General features: G+C 40.3%; 1 protein-coding gene across 1 annotated transcript in view; it reads left to right on the forward strand.

Annotated features, from left to right (window-relative positions):
• LOC120868618 (coiled-coil domain-containing protein 7-like) overlaps positions 1-16,094 on the forward strand; it is a 121,823-nt gene that overhangs the window by 41,118 nt on the left and 64,611 nt on the right. Inside the window, exons 8-9 of the mRNA XM_040247329.1 lie at positions 4,429-4,527; positions 7,605-7,728. Of these exons, the coding sequence (XP_040103263.1) occupies positions 4,429-4,527; positions 7,605-7,728 (223 nt within the window). The remainder of the gene's footprint in view (positions 1-4,428; positions 4,528-7,604; positions 7,729-16,094) is intronic.

A 16,094-nucleotide genomic window follows, 5' to 3' on the forward strand; every position in this document is an offset into this window, starting at 1 on the left:
TAACCACCGTATCCAAAAGATCCAGGAAATATACTGAACTCTGTCCTCAGGTTCCCACTGTGGACAGAGGGACTTGGTCTAACTCATAGTCTTGTGCATTTTTGAAAGCAAAGTGTTCTTCTTTTTTTCTTTTCTTTCTTTAAGACATTTATTTATTTTTGGCTTTGCTGAATCTTCATTGCTTTGAGTGGGGGGCTTTCTTTAGTTGCAGTGAGTAGGGCCTACTATTTGTTGCAATGCTCAGGCTTATCATTGCAGTGGCTACTCTTGTTGTGGACCATAGGCTCTAGGCACATGGGTTCAGTAGTTGCAGCATGCAGCCTCGGCTATTTTTCAGCTCACCAGATTTAGAGCTCAGGCTCAGTAGCTGTGGTGCATGGGCTCAGTTGCTCCACGGCATGTGGAATCTTCCCAGACCAGGGATCAATCTTGTGTCCCCTGTATTGGCACTTACCCACTGTGCCACCAAGGAAATCCAAGAGAGTTCTTGATAGAAGTTGGTGGGCTCTCAGAATACTCATGTCAAAACTCAGTGGAAAGCACTGAGCAGTGACCCTGTATTAGTAGTAGGAGTCGTCTCTAGGCGGACACTAGTTGAGCTTCCTTCTAGGCATCCAGTGGCGCTTAAGTTCCTTGACAGTAATCCCATCAGCCTACCTCTCTGACACCTCATATTGGATATTCACCGGTAGATCTCTTCTGGGGATCCAGGCCTAGATTGTTCAGGAATAGGTTACTGATTACCGTGTTCACATTGTTTTTACTGTTAGTCACTGCTACATTGGCAGTAGGTGCTATTCCCTGTCCAACAATCTGTCAGTCAATATCTAGACTGTATAGTTCCCAATAACCTAACCTTATGAGGAGGCTTATTTGAGCTCAATAGTTATCTAGCAAGGGTGACATGAATGAATCAAGAAGTCCAAATTTGGTTAAATATCTCACTGTTCTCACTGTAGACCCTGGGACCACCAGTGTGGCACAAAGGGACACTATCATTTCTGCAGTGATGATCCAAACATGTTTTTCAGTGGTAGAGAACTCATCACAGGTTGGTCATTCTGTGAGAGCCAAAATAATTCCCCGCTGATGAAGGAGAGAGTTTCAAATGTATGCTCTTTTTATTCCCCACCTTTCTTCTACCTCCTCAGCCAACTTGACTGCTGTCAAGGCTCTCTAAAGAAGGTATTTTGTACCTTCTGCACAGTGTGTGTGCCCCTCTCCTTCACTAAGTTTAACAAGATTAATATCTTTAGTATGAAGGCAAACTACCAGGTTTCTCTTCTTTTTCTACTGGAACTGTGATCCTGTGGCCCTCTCTCCCTCTCTTTTTTTTTTTTTTTTTTTTGTAAAACATACATCTCAGTAGCTCATTGTCAGCAAATTTAACAGTAGCTAACAGTAGTTAGTGGGTACAGCTCGACATGCAGGGTTTCCCACAGCTTTACATCCCATTGCTAGTGGACCATAAGCACTAACACACAAACTGCTGCCCTAGCTTTCTCAGAGCCCCTCTGGTGAATCTTATTTGATTGACCCAGCAGGTGTCTTGGCTAATGAATCAAGGTCTAGAGAAAAGAAACTGTTCCCCCTCGGAACTGAAAAGCCTAAAGAAATACAGTTGCACTTTCCTAGGGCACCCTGTGTGTTTGCTAGCCCTGTCCAAAACACACTGGCCTGGCTGTCACAGTGCCCCAGGGTCCGCTCAGACTCTTGCTAATGCTCCTGTGGTACCCTCCCCCACCTCACCCCAGAAGGTCCCACAGATTTACTAAGCACATCCCAAAGTGTGCCATCCCGAAGTGTGCCTTCTGAAAGGCTTTGAGCTTCATTTACCCTGCTTGCTGCTCCAATTTGTCTGAGAGAGAGATACCAGTTTTTAAGTTGGCCAATTAAAATAGCAAGCCAAACTAAAAGTAACAAATGTTTACTCACTTACTGCAATAGTTCAAGCAGGAAAGGGCCCAAGCTATAGCCATGTTCTATTTCCCCACTTGGAGCAGCAGTAGGTGAGGGTTAGATGTATTAATACCAGTGCAAACCTGGTATGAGATGTAGAAGAGTATCACCTCACAGCTGAAGGAGCACCAGACAAAAGACTCTTGGTATTTTATGGATCCTCTGAAACATCTTGAATACTGAATCGTAACTGAGAAAAGTTTCAATCCCTCCTCACCGTCCTCCCATAAGGTAATGCAGTCAGTGGCAGTGCTGGGATAGTACGATGCCCTAATCAAGTCCACCCCTACTACCGCCACACTGAGGCTTCCAGCTGATGGTGACTGAGCTAAGAATGCAGTGAGCTTAAGAGAGTGGTGGGAAGGGAGGGCTATGTCCATGACTGCAGCTTCTCCAGTGGCTGCAGTGCACTGGCTGTGCATCAAGTTTCTGTGAGTTAAACTTCTTTTCCCCATGGTACGTGCTGCATGTGTGCGAAGCTGCTTCAGTTGTGTCCAACTCTTTGTGACCCCATGGACTGTAGCCTGCCAGGCTCCTCTGTCCAGGGAATTCCCCAGGCAAGAATCCTGGAGTGCGTTGCCATGCCCTGCTCCATGGAATCTTCCCAACCCAGGGATTGAACCTGTGTCCCTTTTGTCTCCTGCATTGGCAAGAGGATTCTTTTCCCACTAAGCACCACCTGGGAAGCCCCAAAGTTAACTCCAGGTAATGCCTTTATAGTTGTCTGATTCTGCTTGAAAGATCACATATAAGATCTAGACTGGAGTCAGGTTTCTTAAATATGTTCACATTTTTATATATGTACTTATACATACATATTTTTATACATGTACATTAGCATGTATACCTATATATGTGTATATAAACCTGCATAGACATGTTTAGAATTCATGATAAATCTTGGAAATCTTCAATTCTGCTTTACCCCCTCAGGACTGTTCTGTATTCTTTCATTTCATGTGTGTATTTCCTTTCTAAGGGGTTCCCCTCATAGCTCAGTGGGTAAAGAATCCTCCTGTGGTGCAGGAAACACAGGAAATGCAGGTTTCATCCCTGGGTCAGGAAGATCCCCTGGAGAAGGAAATGACAACCCACTCCAGTATTCTTGCCTGAAAAATCCTTTGGGCAGAGGAGTCTGATGGGCTACAGTCCAAAGAGACACAAAGAGTCAGACACAACTGAATGACTTAGCACACATGCACACACTCTACAGCTGTCCTCTCTAAATAACACATTTACTCATTTGTTAGACTATGAAAATTATTTTGAAATTGTTTTGCCTATTAGTATGGGAAAAAAGCCTACTGGAAATACTTTGTCACGTGTTGACAATCTCTCCACGCTTCTGCCCATGAATGAGGGTATATGTCAAATGTTGTACTGATGAGTTACTTGCATTAGTACTTGTTTTTTTCAGTAGGTTAATTTCTCTAAGTTTGCTTTCAGTTTTAGTTTCTCTTTTTTGTTTTAATTTTATTTTTGAAACATGTGGAACCTGAACTTGCTTCCAAAAGTAAATACTATGCAAAAAGGTATACTTAAAGGAGTACCATTTCTTCCTCAGTTTGCTCCCTTGCATCCTGTAGGTAACCAGTTACATTTTTTTCTATCTCACTTGTGTGTCATTTTGTAAAGGTAACTATCTCTCTAATTCTCTCCCTTCCTCTTTCTTATTTATTTCCTTTTCCCCCATCTTCCTTATCTGAAAGGTACCATACATTTCTCCTTTTGTTTTTTTTTTCCCTCTGTTAATATTATCTCCTTGAAATCCCTCCAAGTCAGTTTATAGAGATTCATTTGATTCCTTTTACATCTTTACATACATCTGATGGTACCATATTATTTAGCATAATTTACAAAGTCTATGGAATTTCCCTGATAGCTCAGTTAGTAAATAATTCGCCTGCAATGCGGGAGACCCTGATTTGATTCCTGGGTCGGGAATATGCCTTGGAGAAAGGAAAGGCTACCCACTCCAGTATTCTGACCTGGAGAATTCCATGGACTGTATAGTCCATGGGGTCACAAAGAGTCAGACATGACTGAACGACTTTCACTTCACTTCACAAAGTTTATAGTACATATATTAGATTGTTTATCCAATTTCCCATGCATGAACATTTATATGCAGTTACAAATATTACTGTAATTAGCAAATAGTACACATATGTTTTGTTAGTTGGTCTCTGAAGTCTATGTCAATCTATAAAATATAAATAACCTAAGAGAAACAGAGACAAATACAAACTATATATAATGCCTGGAAATATTTATAAGATAATGAGAAAGATTCAAAACACATCTATTAAAACTCCTCTCACAGTGTTATCAGATCTAGCATTATGGTAACTACACTATAACTTCAGAAAAATTAGAATATTTCTGTTTGCTTATTATGAATTTGATATGTAGAGATTTCATAATAGTTGTATTTTTCTGTTCAGTGGGCTAACTATATCTCTCTTGTAGCTCAAGAGGAAATATCAGATGCAAATCTTATGCGTGACCATCAAGAATCAATGTCAAAAAGCCAAATGACAGTAAAGCAGCAAAAAGAGAAAAAACACAGTAAGTATACTAATTACAGAGAACTTTAAATTATTTAAAGTTAATTACAGCCAATGATCTTATTCTTTGCTTCATAAATTGTGTGTATACATATATATAGTAGATATTTTATACTTTGACCTGATGTATAAATATCCTAAGATAACTAGAGGATAAAAACTAAAGTTGTGAAATACTTGGTCAATATTTCCGATTGTAGTATTTTTCTTAGTCATGGGTCATGCACTCAGTATCCACCAAACCAATAAAAGGCACATAATTGTCTTCAAGAGGTATGTGCCTTTCACCGTACTCCAGGAAGTTAGACATAGAGAGTCACAGACTAATCCCCTGTCCTATGGAATTGCCATCTTCCAAAGACTAACTGATGAACAGAGAAGTGCTGAGAATTTTATCTCAAAATCAGATCAGAAGTTTCAAGGGAAAATGCGACTGGGAACATTTTTTTGTTTACCTCCAGACCATCCTATTAGTTGAGATCCTTTCATATGCAGGTGTTTTTTCTGAAACTTAGTAGATGGTTGCAATCAGGTCCCTTGAGGGGAATGTAAGAGTGCCAGTAGCAGAATAGTTCCACAGAGTTTTGGGGGGCTCTCATTTGTTGTGACTGACAGGACAAATTTTGGAAGATGTCTCTAGAATGATGTGTATTCCCACAAGGTCCTTGTCCATGCTTCTGTTAATGACCCTGCCCTGCTGCTAAGCATGGTCAACATAGCATCTGGCCTTGTGGGATAGTACACATGCCAGGATGTACCAGAAGGATGAGGATGTCAACAATAGTGTGGAAGCCCAGTGCTCCATCTGGGAATGGGACTTCTTCCTGCTCATGGCCTTATGCAAGGACATTAAAGGTGTATTGCAAACTTTTAAGCAAAAAGCAAACTGATCATATCATCTGTGTGGACAGAGACATTGAAGGAGCATTTGTAACGTGAATTCCTTCATACCTATTTCCCTCAGCTGGGGCAAGAGCCTCTAGGACAGTCACAATGTCAGGTAACGCCAGTGTCCTGATCTGTACCACAGCACTGAGCTCTAGTACTGTAGTCCAGTCCAGGCACGCAAGGCTCTTTGCATAGGTTTACTTAGTTAAACTGAATGGAGAAGTAATCTCACAGAGACATTTGCCTTCCTGAAAGTCAGCAAAGATGGGTAGCATTTGTTTTTCCTTTGCTTAGTAGTTGATCTGAAGACACGTCTGTAGGCACTGGGAGTCTGGTAGGTTTGCATTCTTCCATGTGCCCCACTGAAATGATCCTGAGTGCAGCAGTGCTCATCATGGCTTGGGGCTTATGTGAGTTTGAGTTCACATAGAAAATACATCTGTGCTAATGATATATTCAGGGTTTCCCAGGTGGCACAAATGGTAAGGAACCTATCTGACAAATGGAGATGTAAAATCCACAGATTCATTTCCTGGATTGGGAAGATCCCCTGGAGGAGGGCATGGGAACCCACTCCAGTAAGAGAATGCCACAGACAGAGGAGCCTGGCAGGCTACAGTCCATGGGATTACAAAGAGTTGGATATGATTAAAGCAATTTAGCATGCATGCAATTATGTGTTCAGCAGTGGGAGCTATGAAATAGAAGTTTATGATGTCTAAAAGCACCCACACCACGGTCAGGTTTCAGTAAGGGTCAAAATGCATTACTTGTGTTCCTCTCATCCTGGTGTCAGAGTTGTGGAGATAACAGTCCTTGGTAAACTAGAAGCCAATCTTGGGGACTAGAATCCCTAATCTTGCTTATTTTGAAAAGCCAAGTATTCTGGGTAAAAATAGAGTTGTCAGATTCATCTTAAGGTCACTGGGGGGAGCACGTTATTAGTAATAAGTTCATCATCATTTTGAGTCTCATGGGGCTGTGTTGGCCACCATGGCTCACTTCCTGGCACAAGACGTGTGCTGGAGAGTCCATCCATCCCTTCCTTGAGCCTCCATTGCTGGGTAACTAGGCAGTGTTTCCAGTGGCAAGGAGCTCACCATGTGTGGGCAGACGTTTTCAGAAACCAAATGTCAGCCAGAAGAGGAAGGAAATTGTCTCAGGTGTTTGTGTCTTTTCTTCCTCATCCCCTCCCTTGTCCTCCTTGGACACAGTGGCCCCTGGCAGGGAACTCAGAACCAGGGGTTCTGTTGAGACACAACCAGCAAGGTGTCTGTTTCCCTCACTAAATTAACAAGAGTAGCTCCTTCACAGTGGTGTCTGTATAGTCTCCTCAGGTTGCTGGTCAAGTGAAACTGAGAAACCTGGATTCTTTTTCATTAGGCTTGAATCTCAGAACCTGGCTATATCACAGAATATTCGTCATTGTCAGAATGGCATGAAAGCAAATAGTAGTTACTGGGTATGGCTCAGTCAGCCATGTCTGCAGGGACTCTTGTGACCCAGTATATTGTTTTTGATTTACATTTCCTGTATTTCTTGTTTTTAAAATAAGGATCTTTCATCATCTTTTTTTTCCCCAAATTTCCTTTATTCTTTCTTTCCTTCCTTCTTTCTTAAACCATACTTGGTATTCTCTCTCTTAGGTTTTCCCCCCCCCATTAAGCACTGTATCCTGGAGATGCTTCCCAGTCATTTCATCAGGATCTTTATCATCCTTTTACACTTGTTTGTACAGCTCCAGGTGCACATTGCACCCTACAGTCTATATTTTTATACTTTCCATATGCTACTTTAGCCTACCAGTCTCCTATGCTTTATGTTTAAGTGGTTTTAATATTTTACAATTACAAATATTATGCTATGAATAACCTTGTACATATGTATTTTCTTTGTTTGGTCTATTGAATTATATTAACTAAAAATATTGAGGCAACTCAGAAAATGAGAAATGTAACATAAAACACATTTGAATTCCATGAGTATTATTTTTATGGTAAAGTACCTTTCACACACACACATTAAGACTTCTCATAGTTTTCATGGCAGACTTCACAATATGGTTATTTTCTTCTTAACTTCATAAAAATGAGATAACTGCTGCTGTTTTCATTTTATAAATTGTAAGCTAAACGTTTCACCGTAGATCTTTATTTTTATTTAAGTGACTAAATTCTTCTCTTTTTGTAGCTCAAGATGAAGTACCAGATGGAAATCACATGCTTGACCATCAAGAGTCATTGTCAGAATCAGAGATTCAAGTGAAGAAAAAAAGCTTTCACACAGGGGAAAGATTTACTAGTAAGTGCAAAAAGTATAGAAAAATTTATATTGTTTTAAATTAAACCCATTAGATGTTTTTATTTTGGTTTATGAAAATGTACTTGTTGAGCATATATTCATACTGAAATATTTCACTTTGACTAAAATCAGATACCATGAGATACCTAGAGAGAAAAGCAGAAATACTGATACCATTTGATAGAAATTTTTGTCCTTAAGAGCATTTTGTGACCAGAAGATGAATGGCCCAACACCCAGGAGCAGGGGAATACCTATGTCTCTAAAGCAGTGTGCCTTTCAGCCAGCTCCCAGTAGTTATAACTACAGAAGGCCAATGGATGCCTCTACCCATGATAGGGCCCTTATGCCATAGTCTCCATTAGCAAACAGATGTTTTGGAGATCTGTAAATCAAGCATCTGATGAGGGTCAGGAGGCCTGTTGGAGGGCCTTTTGAGCACTCTCTTGGTTGTATCCTCACTAAAATGAAGCAGCCTCTCTGGTAACCACATAGATTGGTTTCATCAAGGACTCTCTACGGGCAAAGGAGAATGCAGGTGGTCGAAAGGATTGCAGTATTTGCTGGGCCCAATTATTTGTCAGAGTTGAATCACCTGTTTGGAAGTCTTGTCCTCTGAAATGAGAATTCATGCCCCTTAGAGATCATGCCCAGGAATTTCACTGTGGTATCAGGTAACTAAGTGTGTGTGCTAACGGTTCAGCCAGGAGCCGCTGGTAGATCCACACAATGTCTAGTCCTTGTTGGGTGGTGTCCTTTGTGGTGAGAGGGCTAGTTGAGTGAAAACTAATCCTCCCTGTAGGAGCAAGCCACTTAAAATTGGTGACCTCGTCCCTGTAGCTCAAACAGTAAAGAATCTGCCTACGAGGCAGGAGACCAGGGTTCGATCCCTGGGTTGAGAAGTTCTCTGGAGAAGGGAATGGCAATCCACTCCAGTATTCCTGCCTGGAGAATCCCATGGACAGAGAAGCCTGGCAGGCTACAGTCCATGGGGTCGCAAAGAGTCAGACATCACTGAGCAACTAACACAGTCCTACACACAGACACAGTCACTAATAACAGATATTTGAGCAGTGTGGTGGCCACGTGTAGGACATGACAGCTCAGGTAGCTAGAGTTCTGAAACAGCATTGGTACAGTTACTCATTTGCTTAATCCTGTAATGCTTCTCAAATGGTTTCAGAATAGCTCTGAATATACCATTACAAAAACAAATCAAGTTATAAAATGATTGCATGACTTGTCTGTTGTCCACCTCCTCCCAGATCACCCCACTTCCATGTCCAAGACAGGGTTTTTAGTAAATACTGGTTTGAGGAATTACTGCTTTTATTCTCCCTGCAGTAGTTTGAATTCTTTAAGTTTGCGTTTTCTTTCCATTCCATCTTCTTATTTGTTTTGGCCTAATTTTTATTTTGAAATACATAGACCATGAAACTACTTCCAAAAGTTATCAATATACAAAGCAGTATGCTTAGAGGCTTCTCAGTCTTCTCTCTCTTCTTGTAGTTATCTATGTGCATCATTTTGTGATAGTTTTCCTGTCTTTTCTCTATTTTTTGTCTCTCCTTTATTTTTTCTCATTTCTGTTTTATTACCCAGTGTTTGCATATTAGTTTTCCCCTTCCAGTTTTTTTTACTTAATATTATTTATAGAAATCCCTCCAAGTCATTATATAGAGTTCAGTTTCACTCAGAGTATAGTACTACGTATAGCTGTTTGTACCACAATATTTACCATAATTATATTATACCACAGTGTGTAATGCATACCTTAATTTAACTAATTCTCTCCTTTAATATTTTTATGGTTTTGAATATTTTGCACTTCTAAATACTTAGTTGGCCAGAAAATCTTCAAGTTTTTCCATAACATCTTACATAAACACCGGGCTGTACTTTCTGGCAAACCCGATACATTGTACATGAATAACTGTGTACACATTCATTTATATTTTTTATTCTATGAACATGTGTTGGCATAAGGTATAAATAACTTATGAAATCAAGATATATATATATGTGTGTGTGTGTGTGTCTTATTATATAATGTCTAGAAATATTATTGAAACACCTTCTTTGAGGTATACCAATTAAAAACGTTCTCATAAAAACTGCAGTGAGGGATCACCTCACGCCGGTCAGAATGGCCATCATCAAAAAATCTACAAACAAGAAATGCTGAAGAGGGTGTGGAAAAAGGGAATCATCTCGCACTGTTGGCAGGAATGTAAATTCATATAGCCACTGTGGAGAACAGTATGCTGCTGCCGCTGCTAAGTCGCTTCAGTGGTCTCCGACTCTGTGTGACCCCACAGACAGCAGCCCACCAGGCTCCCCCGTCCCTGGGATTCTCCAGGCAAGAACACTGGAGTGGGTTGCCATTTCCTTCTCCAATGCATGAAAGTGAAAAGTGAAAGGGAAGTCGCTCAGTTGTGTCTGACTCTTTGCGACCCCATGGACTACAGCCTACCAGGCTCCTCTATCCATGGGATTTTCCAGGCAAGAGTACTGGAGTGGGGTGCCACTGCCTTCTCCAGTGGAGAACAGTACAGAGGTTCCTTAAAAAACTAGGAATAGAGCTACCATTTTACTCAGCAATCCCACTACTGGGCATATACCCTGAGGAAACCATAATTGAAAAAGATATATGTACCCTAATGTTCATTGCAACACTATTTATAATAGCTTCTTGCCTGGAAAATCCCCATGGGCAGAGGAGCCTGGCGGGCTACAGTCCATGCTGTCACAAAGAGTCAGATACAACAGAATGACTAAGCACAGCACAGAACATGGTAGCCACCTAGATGTCCATTGATACATGAATAGATAAAAAAGGTTGTGGTACATGTATACAGTGGCCATAAAACCAGACATGGAACAGCGGACTGGTTCACAATTGGGAAAGGAATACATCGAGGCTGTATACTGTCATCCTGCTTATTTAACTTATATGCAGAGTGCATCATGCAAAATGCCAGGCTGGACGACCGAAAGCTGGAATCTAGATTGCTGGAAAAAGTATCAACAACCTCAGTTATGCAGATGATACCACTCTAATGGCAGAAAGCAAAGAAGAACTAAAGAGCCTCTTGATGAAAGTGAAAGAGGAGAGTGAAAAAGCTGGCTTAAAACTCAGCATTCAAAAAACTAAGATCATGGCATCCAGTCCTATCACTTCATGGCAAATAAACGGGGAAAAAGTGAAAACAGTGTCAGATTCCATTTTCTTGAGCTCCAAAATCAATGCACACAGTGACTGCAGCCACAAAATTAAAGGATGCTTGCTCCTTAGAAGAAAAGCTATGACAAACCTAGACAATGTTTTAAAAAGCAGATATCACTTTACCGCAAAGGTCCATATATCAAAGCTATGGTTTTTCCAGTAGTCATGTGTGTACAGATGTGAGAGTTGGACCATAAAGAAGGCTGAGCACCAAAGAACTGATGCTTTCAGATTGTGGTGCTGAAGACACTTGAGACTCAGTTAGACAGCAAAGGAGATCAACCCAGTCAATCCTAAAGGAAATCAATCCTGAATATTCATTGGAATTACTGATGCTGAAGCTGAAGCTCCAATACTTTGGCCACCTGATGGGAAGAGCTGACTCATTTGAAAAAACTCTGATGCTAGGCAAGAGGAGGAGACAACAGAGAATGAGATGGTTGGATGGCATCATTGACTCAATGGACACAAGTTTGAGGAAACTCTGGGAGATAGTGAAGGACAGGGAAGCCTGAATGCTGCAGTCCATGGGATTACAAAGAATTGGACATGACTTAGCAACTGAACAACAAAAACATGAAGGAATATGCTTATGAAAAATCATTTTATAGATTATAGGAACATCTGAAGAGTCAGTGACAAGGTTTATGAGAGGCTTATGTTGGCCTTGTATTGACCAAGGAATTTGATAAAAATCCAAAAGTCAGTTAATTTGCCCCTAGTAGCTGTACTTATGAAGAAGGCAATGGCAACCCACTCCAGTACTCTTGCCTGGAAAATCCCATGGACGGAGGAGGCTGGTAGGCTGCAGTCCATGGGGTCACTAAGAGTCAGACACGACTGAGCAACTTCACTTTCAATTTTCAGTTTCCACTTTCATGCATTGGAGAAAGAAATGGCAACCCACTCCAGGGTTCTTGCTTGGAGGATCCCAGGGACAGTGGAGCCTGGTGGGCTGCCATCTATGGGGTCACACAGAGTCGGACAAGACTGATGCAACTTAGCAGCAGCAGCTGCTATACTTAGTGTTACCAAAGAGTTTTATTTCCATCCTAAACATTGGGGCAAAATAGCTAGAAACTAAACAACTTTTAATTTTGATAGACAGACCTTTGGTCAGCAGTACAAATGAATTGGTAGAATGGGTCTTTCAAGCCTGGTCCAGATTCATGGGTCAGCTGTCTGTTACTGTTATCTTCTTCTCCTAGCTTAGTGATGCTTGGCTTAGTTGAAGGCAGGTGCTAGGAACAGGGGTCAAAGTCCATTCAGGTGGAAGGCCTTTTCAAAATGAGAGATGTGAATCTATGAATTAATGTCTTTCAGTTTGGCTTCATATAGATTAGTTAATAATGCTTGATAAGATTTTTTCATTATGTCTGTAAATAACCTTTTATTTGATGTCCTTTCTAATAAAATCTCTAGATTGTAATTCATTATCCTTTTCATGGGAGCTCAATATAAAAGTACTTAGTATTTTTTTAAGTGTCTCAATAAAACCCTGTCAATAATGTCATATATTTCCTTTGAACCATCATGGGTGCAAATTTCCAAAATTATTTTTCCCATTAAATCATTTTCTTAAAAGCCCAGTGTGTTAAAAAATGTACATGCTGGAGTAATGGCAGTTAGGCTTCATTAGATAGTGTTTGCTTTGTTTGATCTAAACCATATTTGTGTAGCTGGGTCAAAATTCCCTAGTTCTGTTGTTGTATCTGTTTCTCTTCTTTAGTGGTTATCTCTTGAGCCTGTATAAAGAAATCTTTTATTTGGTTATCAAGGTTAATGGAGAGAAGTGGACATTTTCAAGACTGGACAGGATTAATATTTAAAACTGTTTTGTTGCAGCATCAGCAAGCTGATTTCTTTTAGTTTCTGTAGTGTCAGATTTGGAATGAGTGCCCTATTGTTTCAATAATTGCTAACTGTTTTGGCAGCTATATTACAAAAGATTTTTAAAGTTCTCCTGAGGAGGCTAAAAAGCTCATTGTTTTAATAGCATTCCAAAATTATGTGCCATTTCAAAAGTATAGTGACTGTCATATAAATATTTGTTATCCTGGTCTTTAGCTAGTTTACAAGCTAGAGTAAGAAGAGTTTTAATTTGGCTTGTTATGTTGCCTTTGTTTCTGATAAATAAAAGTTTTTATTTATGTCCGCTGTGGACATTATTGCATGTCCAGCTCAGTAAGGTCCCTGTTCATCCTTTAAGTAGGACCCTTCTGTAAATTAAATTAGATCAGCCTTATCAATAAGGAGCTTGCCTTATCAATAAGCATCTCAAAGATGGAGAAGCTCCATACAGTCAGCAAAAACAAGACCGGGAGCTGACTGTGGCCAGGATCATGAACTCCTTATTGTCAAATTAAGATTTAAATTGAAGAAAGTGGGAAAAACCACTAGACCATTCAGGTATGACCTAAATAAAATCCCTTATGACTATACAGTAGAAGTGAGAAATAGATTTAAGGGACTAGATCTGATAGAGTGCCTGATGAACTATGGATGGAGGTTTATGACATTGTACAGGAGACAGGGATCAAGACCATCCCCATGGAAAAGAAATGCAAAAAAGCAAAATGGCTGTCTGAAGAGGCCTTACAAATAGCTGTGAAAAGAAGAGAGGCAAAAAGCAAAGGAGAAAAGGAAAGATATACCCATTTGAATGCAGAGTTCCAAAGAATAGCAAGGAGAGATAAGAAAGCCATTCTCAGTGATCAATGCAAAGAAATAGAGGAAAACAACAGAATGGGAAAGACTAGAGATCTCTTGAAGAAAATTAGAGATGTTGTCTTAAAGCTCAACATTCAGAAAACAAAGATCATGGCATGCGGTCCCAATCACTTCACGGCAAATAGATGGGGAAACAGTGTAAACAGTGTCAGACTTTATTTTTTTGGGCTCCCAAATCACTGCAGATGGTGAGTGCAGCCATGAAATTAACAGACGCTTACTCCTTGGAAAAAAAGTTAGGACCAACCTAGATAGCATGTTGAAAAGCAGAGACAGAGACATTACTTTGCCAACAAAGGTCCGTCTAATCAAGGCTACGGTTTTTCCAGTGGTCACGTATGGATGTGAGAGTTGGACTGTGAAGAAGGCTGAGCGCCGAAGAATTGATGCGTTTGAACTGTGGTGTTGGAGAAGACTCTTGAGAGTCCCTTGGACTGCAAGAAGATCCAACCAGTCCATTCTGAAGGAGATCAGCCCTGGGATTTCTTTGGAAGGAATGATGCTAAAGCTGACACTCCAGTACTTTGGCCACCTCATGTGAAGAGTTGACTCACTGGAAAAGAGTCTGATCCTGGGAGGGATTGGGGGCAGGAGGAGAAGGGGACAACAGAGGATGAGATGGCTGGATGGCATCACTGACTCGATGGAAGTGAGTCTGAGTGAACTCCGGGAGTTGGTGATGGACAGGGAGGCCTGGCGTGCTGCGATTCATGGGGTCGCAAAGAGTCGCACATGACTGAGCGACTGAACTGAACTGAAGGGAACATTTCATGCAAAGATGGACTCAATAAAGGACAGAAACGGTATGAACCTAACAGAAGCAGAAGATATTAAGAAGTGGTAAGAATACACAGAAGAGCTGTACAAAAAAGATCTTCACGACCCAGATACTTACAAAGGTGTGATCACTCACACTCACCTAGAGCCGGACATCCTGGAATGTAAAGTCAGGAGGGCCTTAGGAAGCATCACTACGAACAAAGCTAGTGGAGGTGATGGAATTCCAGTTGAGCTATTTCAAATCCTAAAAGATGATGCTGTGAAAGTGCTGCACTCAATATGCCAGCAATTTTGGAAAACTCAGCAGTGGCCACAGGACTGGAAGAGGTCAGTTTTCATTCCAATCCCGAAGAAGGGCAATGCCAAAGAATGCTCAAACTACCACACAGTTGTACTTTGTTTGAATTTACTTTCTGTCTAACATAATTTCTATAGTCTTAAATAATTACAAAATAAATAGCATGTCATTTGCAAAAAAGCATAAAGTGAGAACTGCAGATTAAAATGATATATAACATAGCCACATTTATTTAAGAATGTATTCCAGTATCAAATGGCAAAGTTCAACTTAAAACTTCAATTATTTTTGCACAAATGTAATATTAACAGAAAATATTAAGAAAACTCAGAAAAAGAGCAACTAGTTTTTGAAATTTAGGGATATTAATAACAAATACTGTCCACACATTCTCATTTAGACTCTTCTCATAGTTTTCATAACAGATCACACATTATGGTTATTTAATGATAACTGCATAAACTGGGAGAAACTGCCATAGTTCACATGTATAAATTTGCCATGTAGGGATTTCCCAGTAGATCTTTTTTTTAATCTAGTGGGCTGAATTCTTTAGCTCAGGATGAAGTACCAGATGGAAATGGTATGCCTGTACATCAAGGCTCAGTGTCAAAATCAGAGACTCAAGTGAAAAAACCAAGCTTTCACAAAGGGGAAAGGCTTAGTAGTAAGTGCAAAAGCTGCAAAAAGCTTTATATTGCTTTAATTAAACTCATTAGAAGATGTTTTTATTTTGGTTCATATTATATATTTTTGAGCATAAATTTTATAGAAATTCTATACTTTCACTAAGGTATGAATACCATGAGATAATTAGGGGAAAAAAAGCAAATATATTGATGCCTTTGTTGGAATTTCTGTCCTTAATATTATTTTGTGACTAGAAGATGAATGCCTCAAGGACAAGAGCAGGTGAATAATTGTCTCTCCAGAGTTGTGTGCCTTTCAGCCAACTCCAGGTAATTATGGGAACAGAAGCCCAGTGGATTTCTAAACATGTGGCAGGGGTCTTTTGCCATAAATTCTAGTGTAAAGGGATGTTTCTGATATAAGAGGCATGTTGGAGGGCTTTTAGGGTACCCTCTTTGTTGTATCCTCACTGAAATGAAACAGCCTTTTTGGTAACATCATAGATCAGTTTCATCAAAGACTGCTCCTAGGTAACTTCTAGTCCAAGTGGTCACAGAGTCCCACTAACTGCTGGTCCTCTTTTCATTTGTTGGATCTGAATAGCCCAAGGTTATGGTATGCCTCTTAGAGATCACACTCAGGAGTTTCAATAGGATACCAGGTAAATAAGTGTGTGTATTAATGGCCCAGCCAAGAGCCACTGGTGGGTCCACAG

This window comes from Oryx dammah, unplaced genomic scaffold, assembly GCF_014754425.2.
Source record: "Oryx dammah isolate SB20612 unplaced genomic scaffold, SCBI_Odam_1.1 HiC_scaffold_10, whole genome shotgun sequence".
NCBI lineage: Eukaryota > Metazoa > Chordata > Mammalia > Artiodactyla > Bovidae > Oryx > Oryx dammah.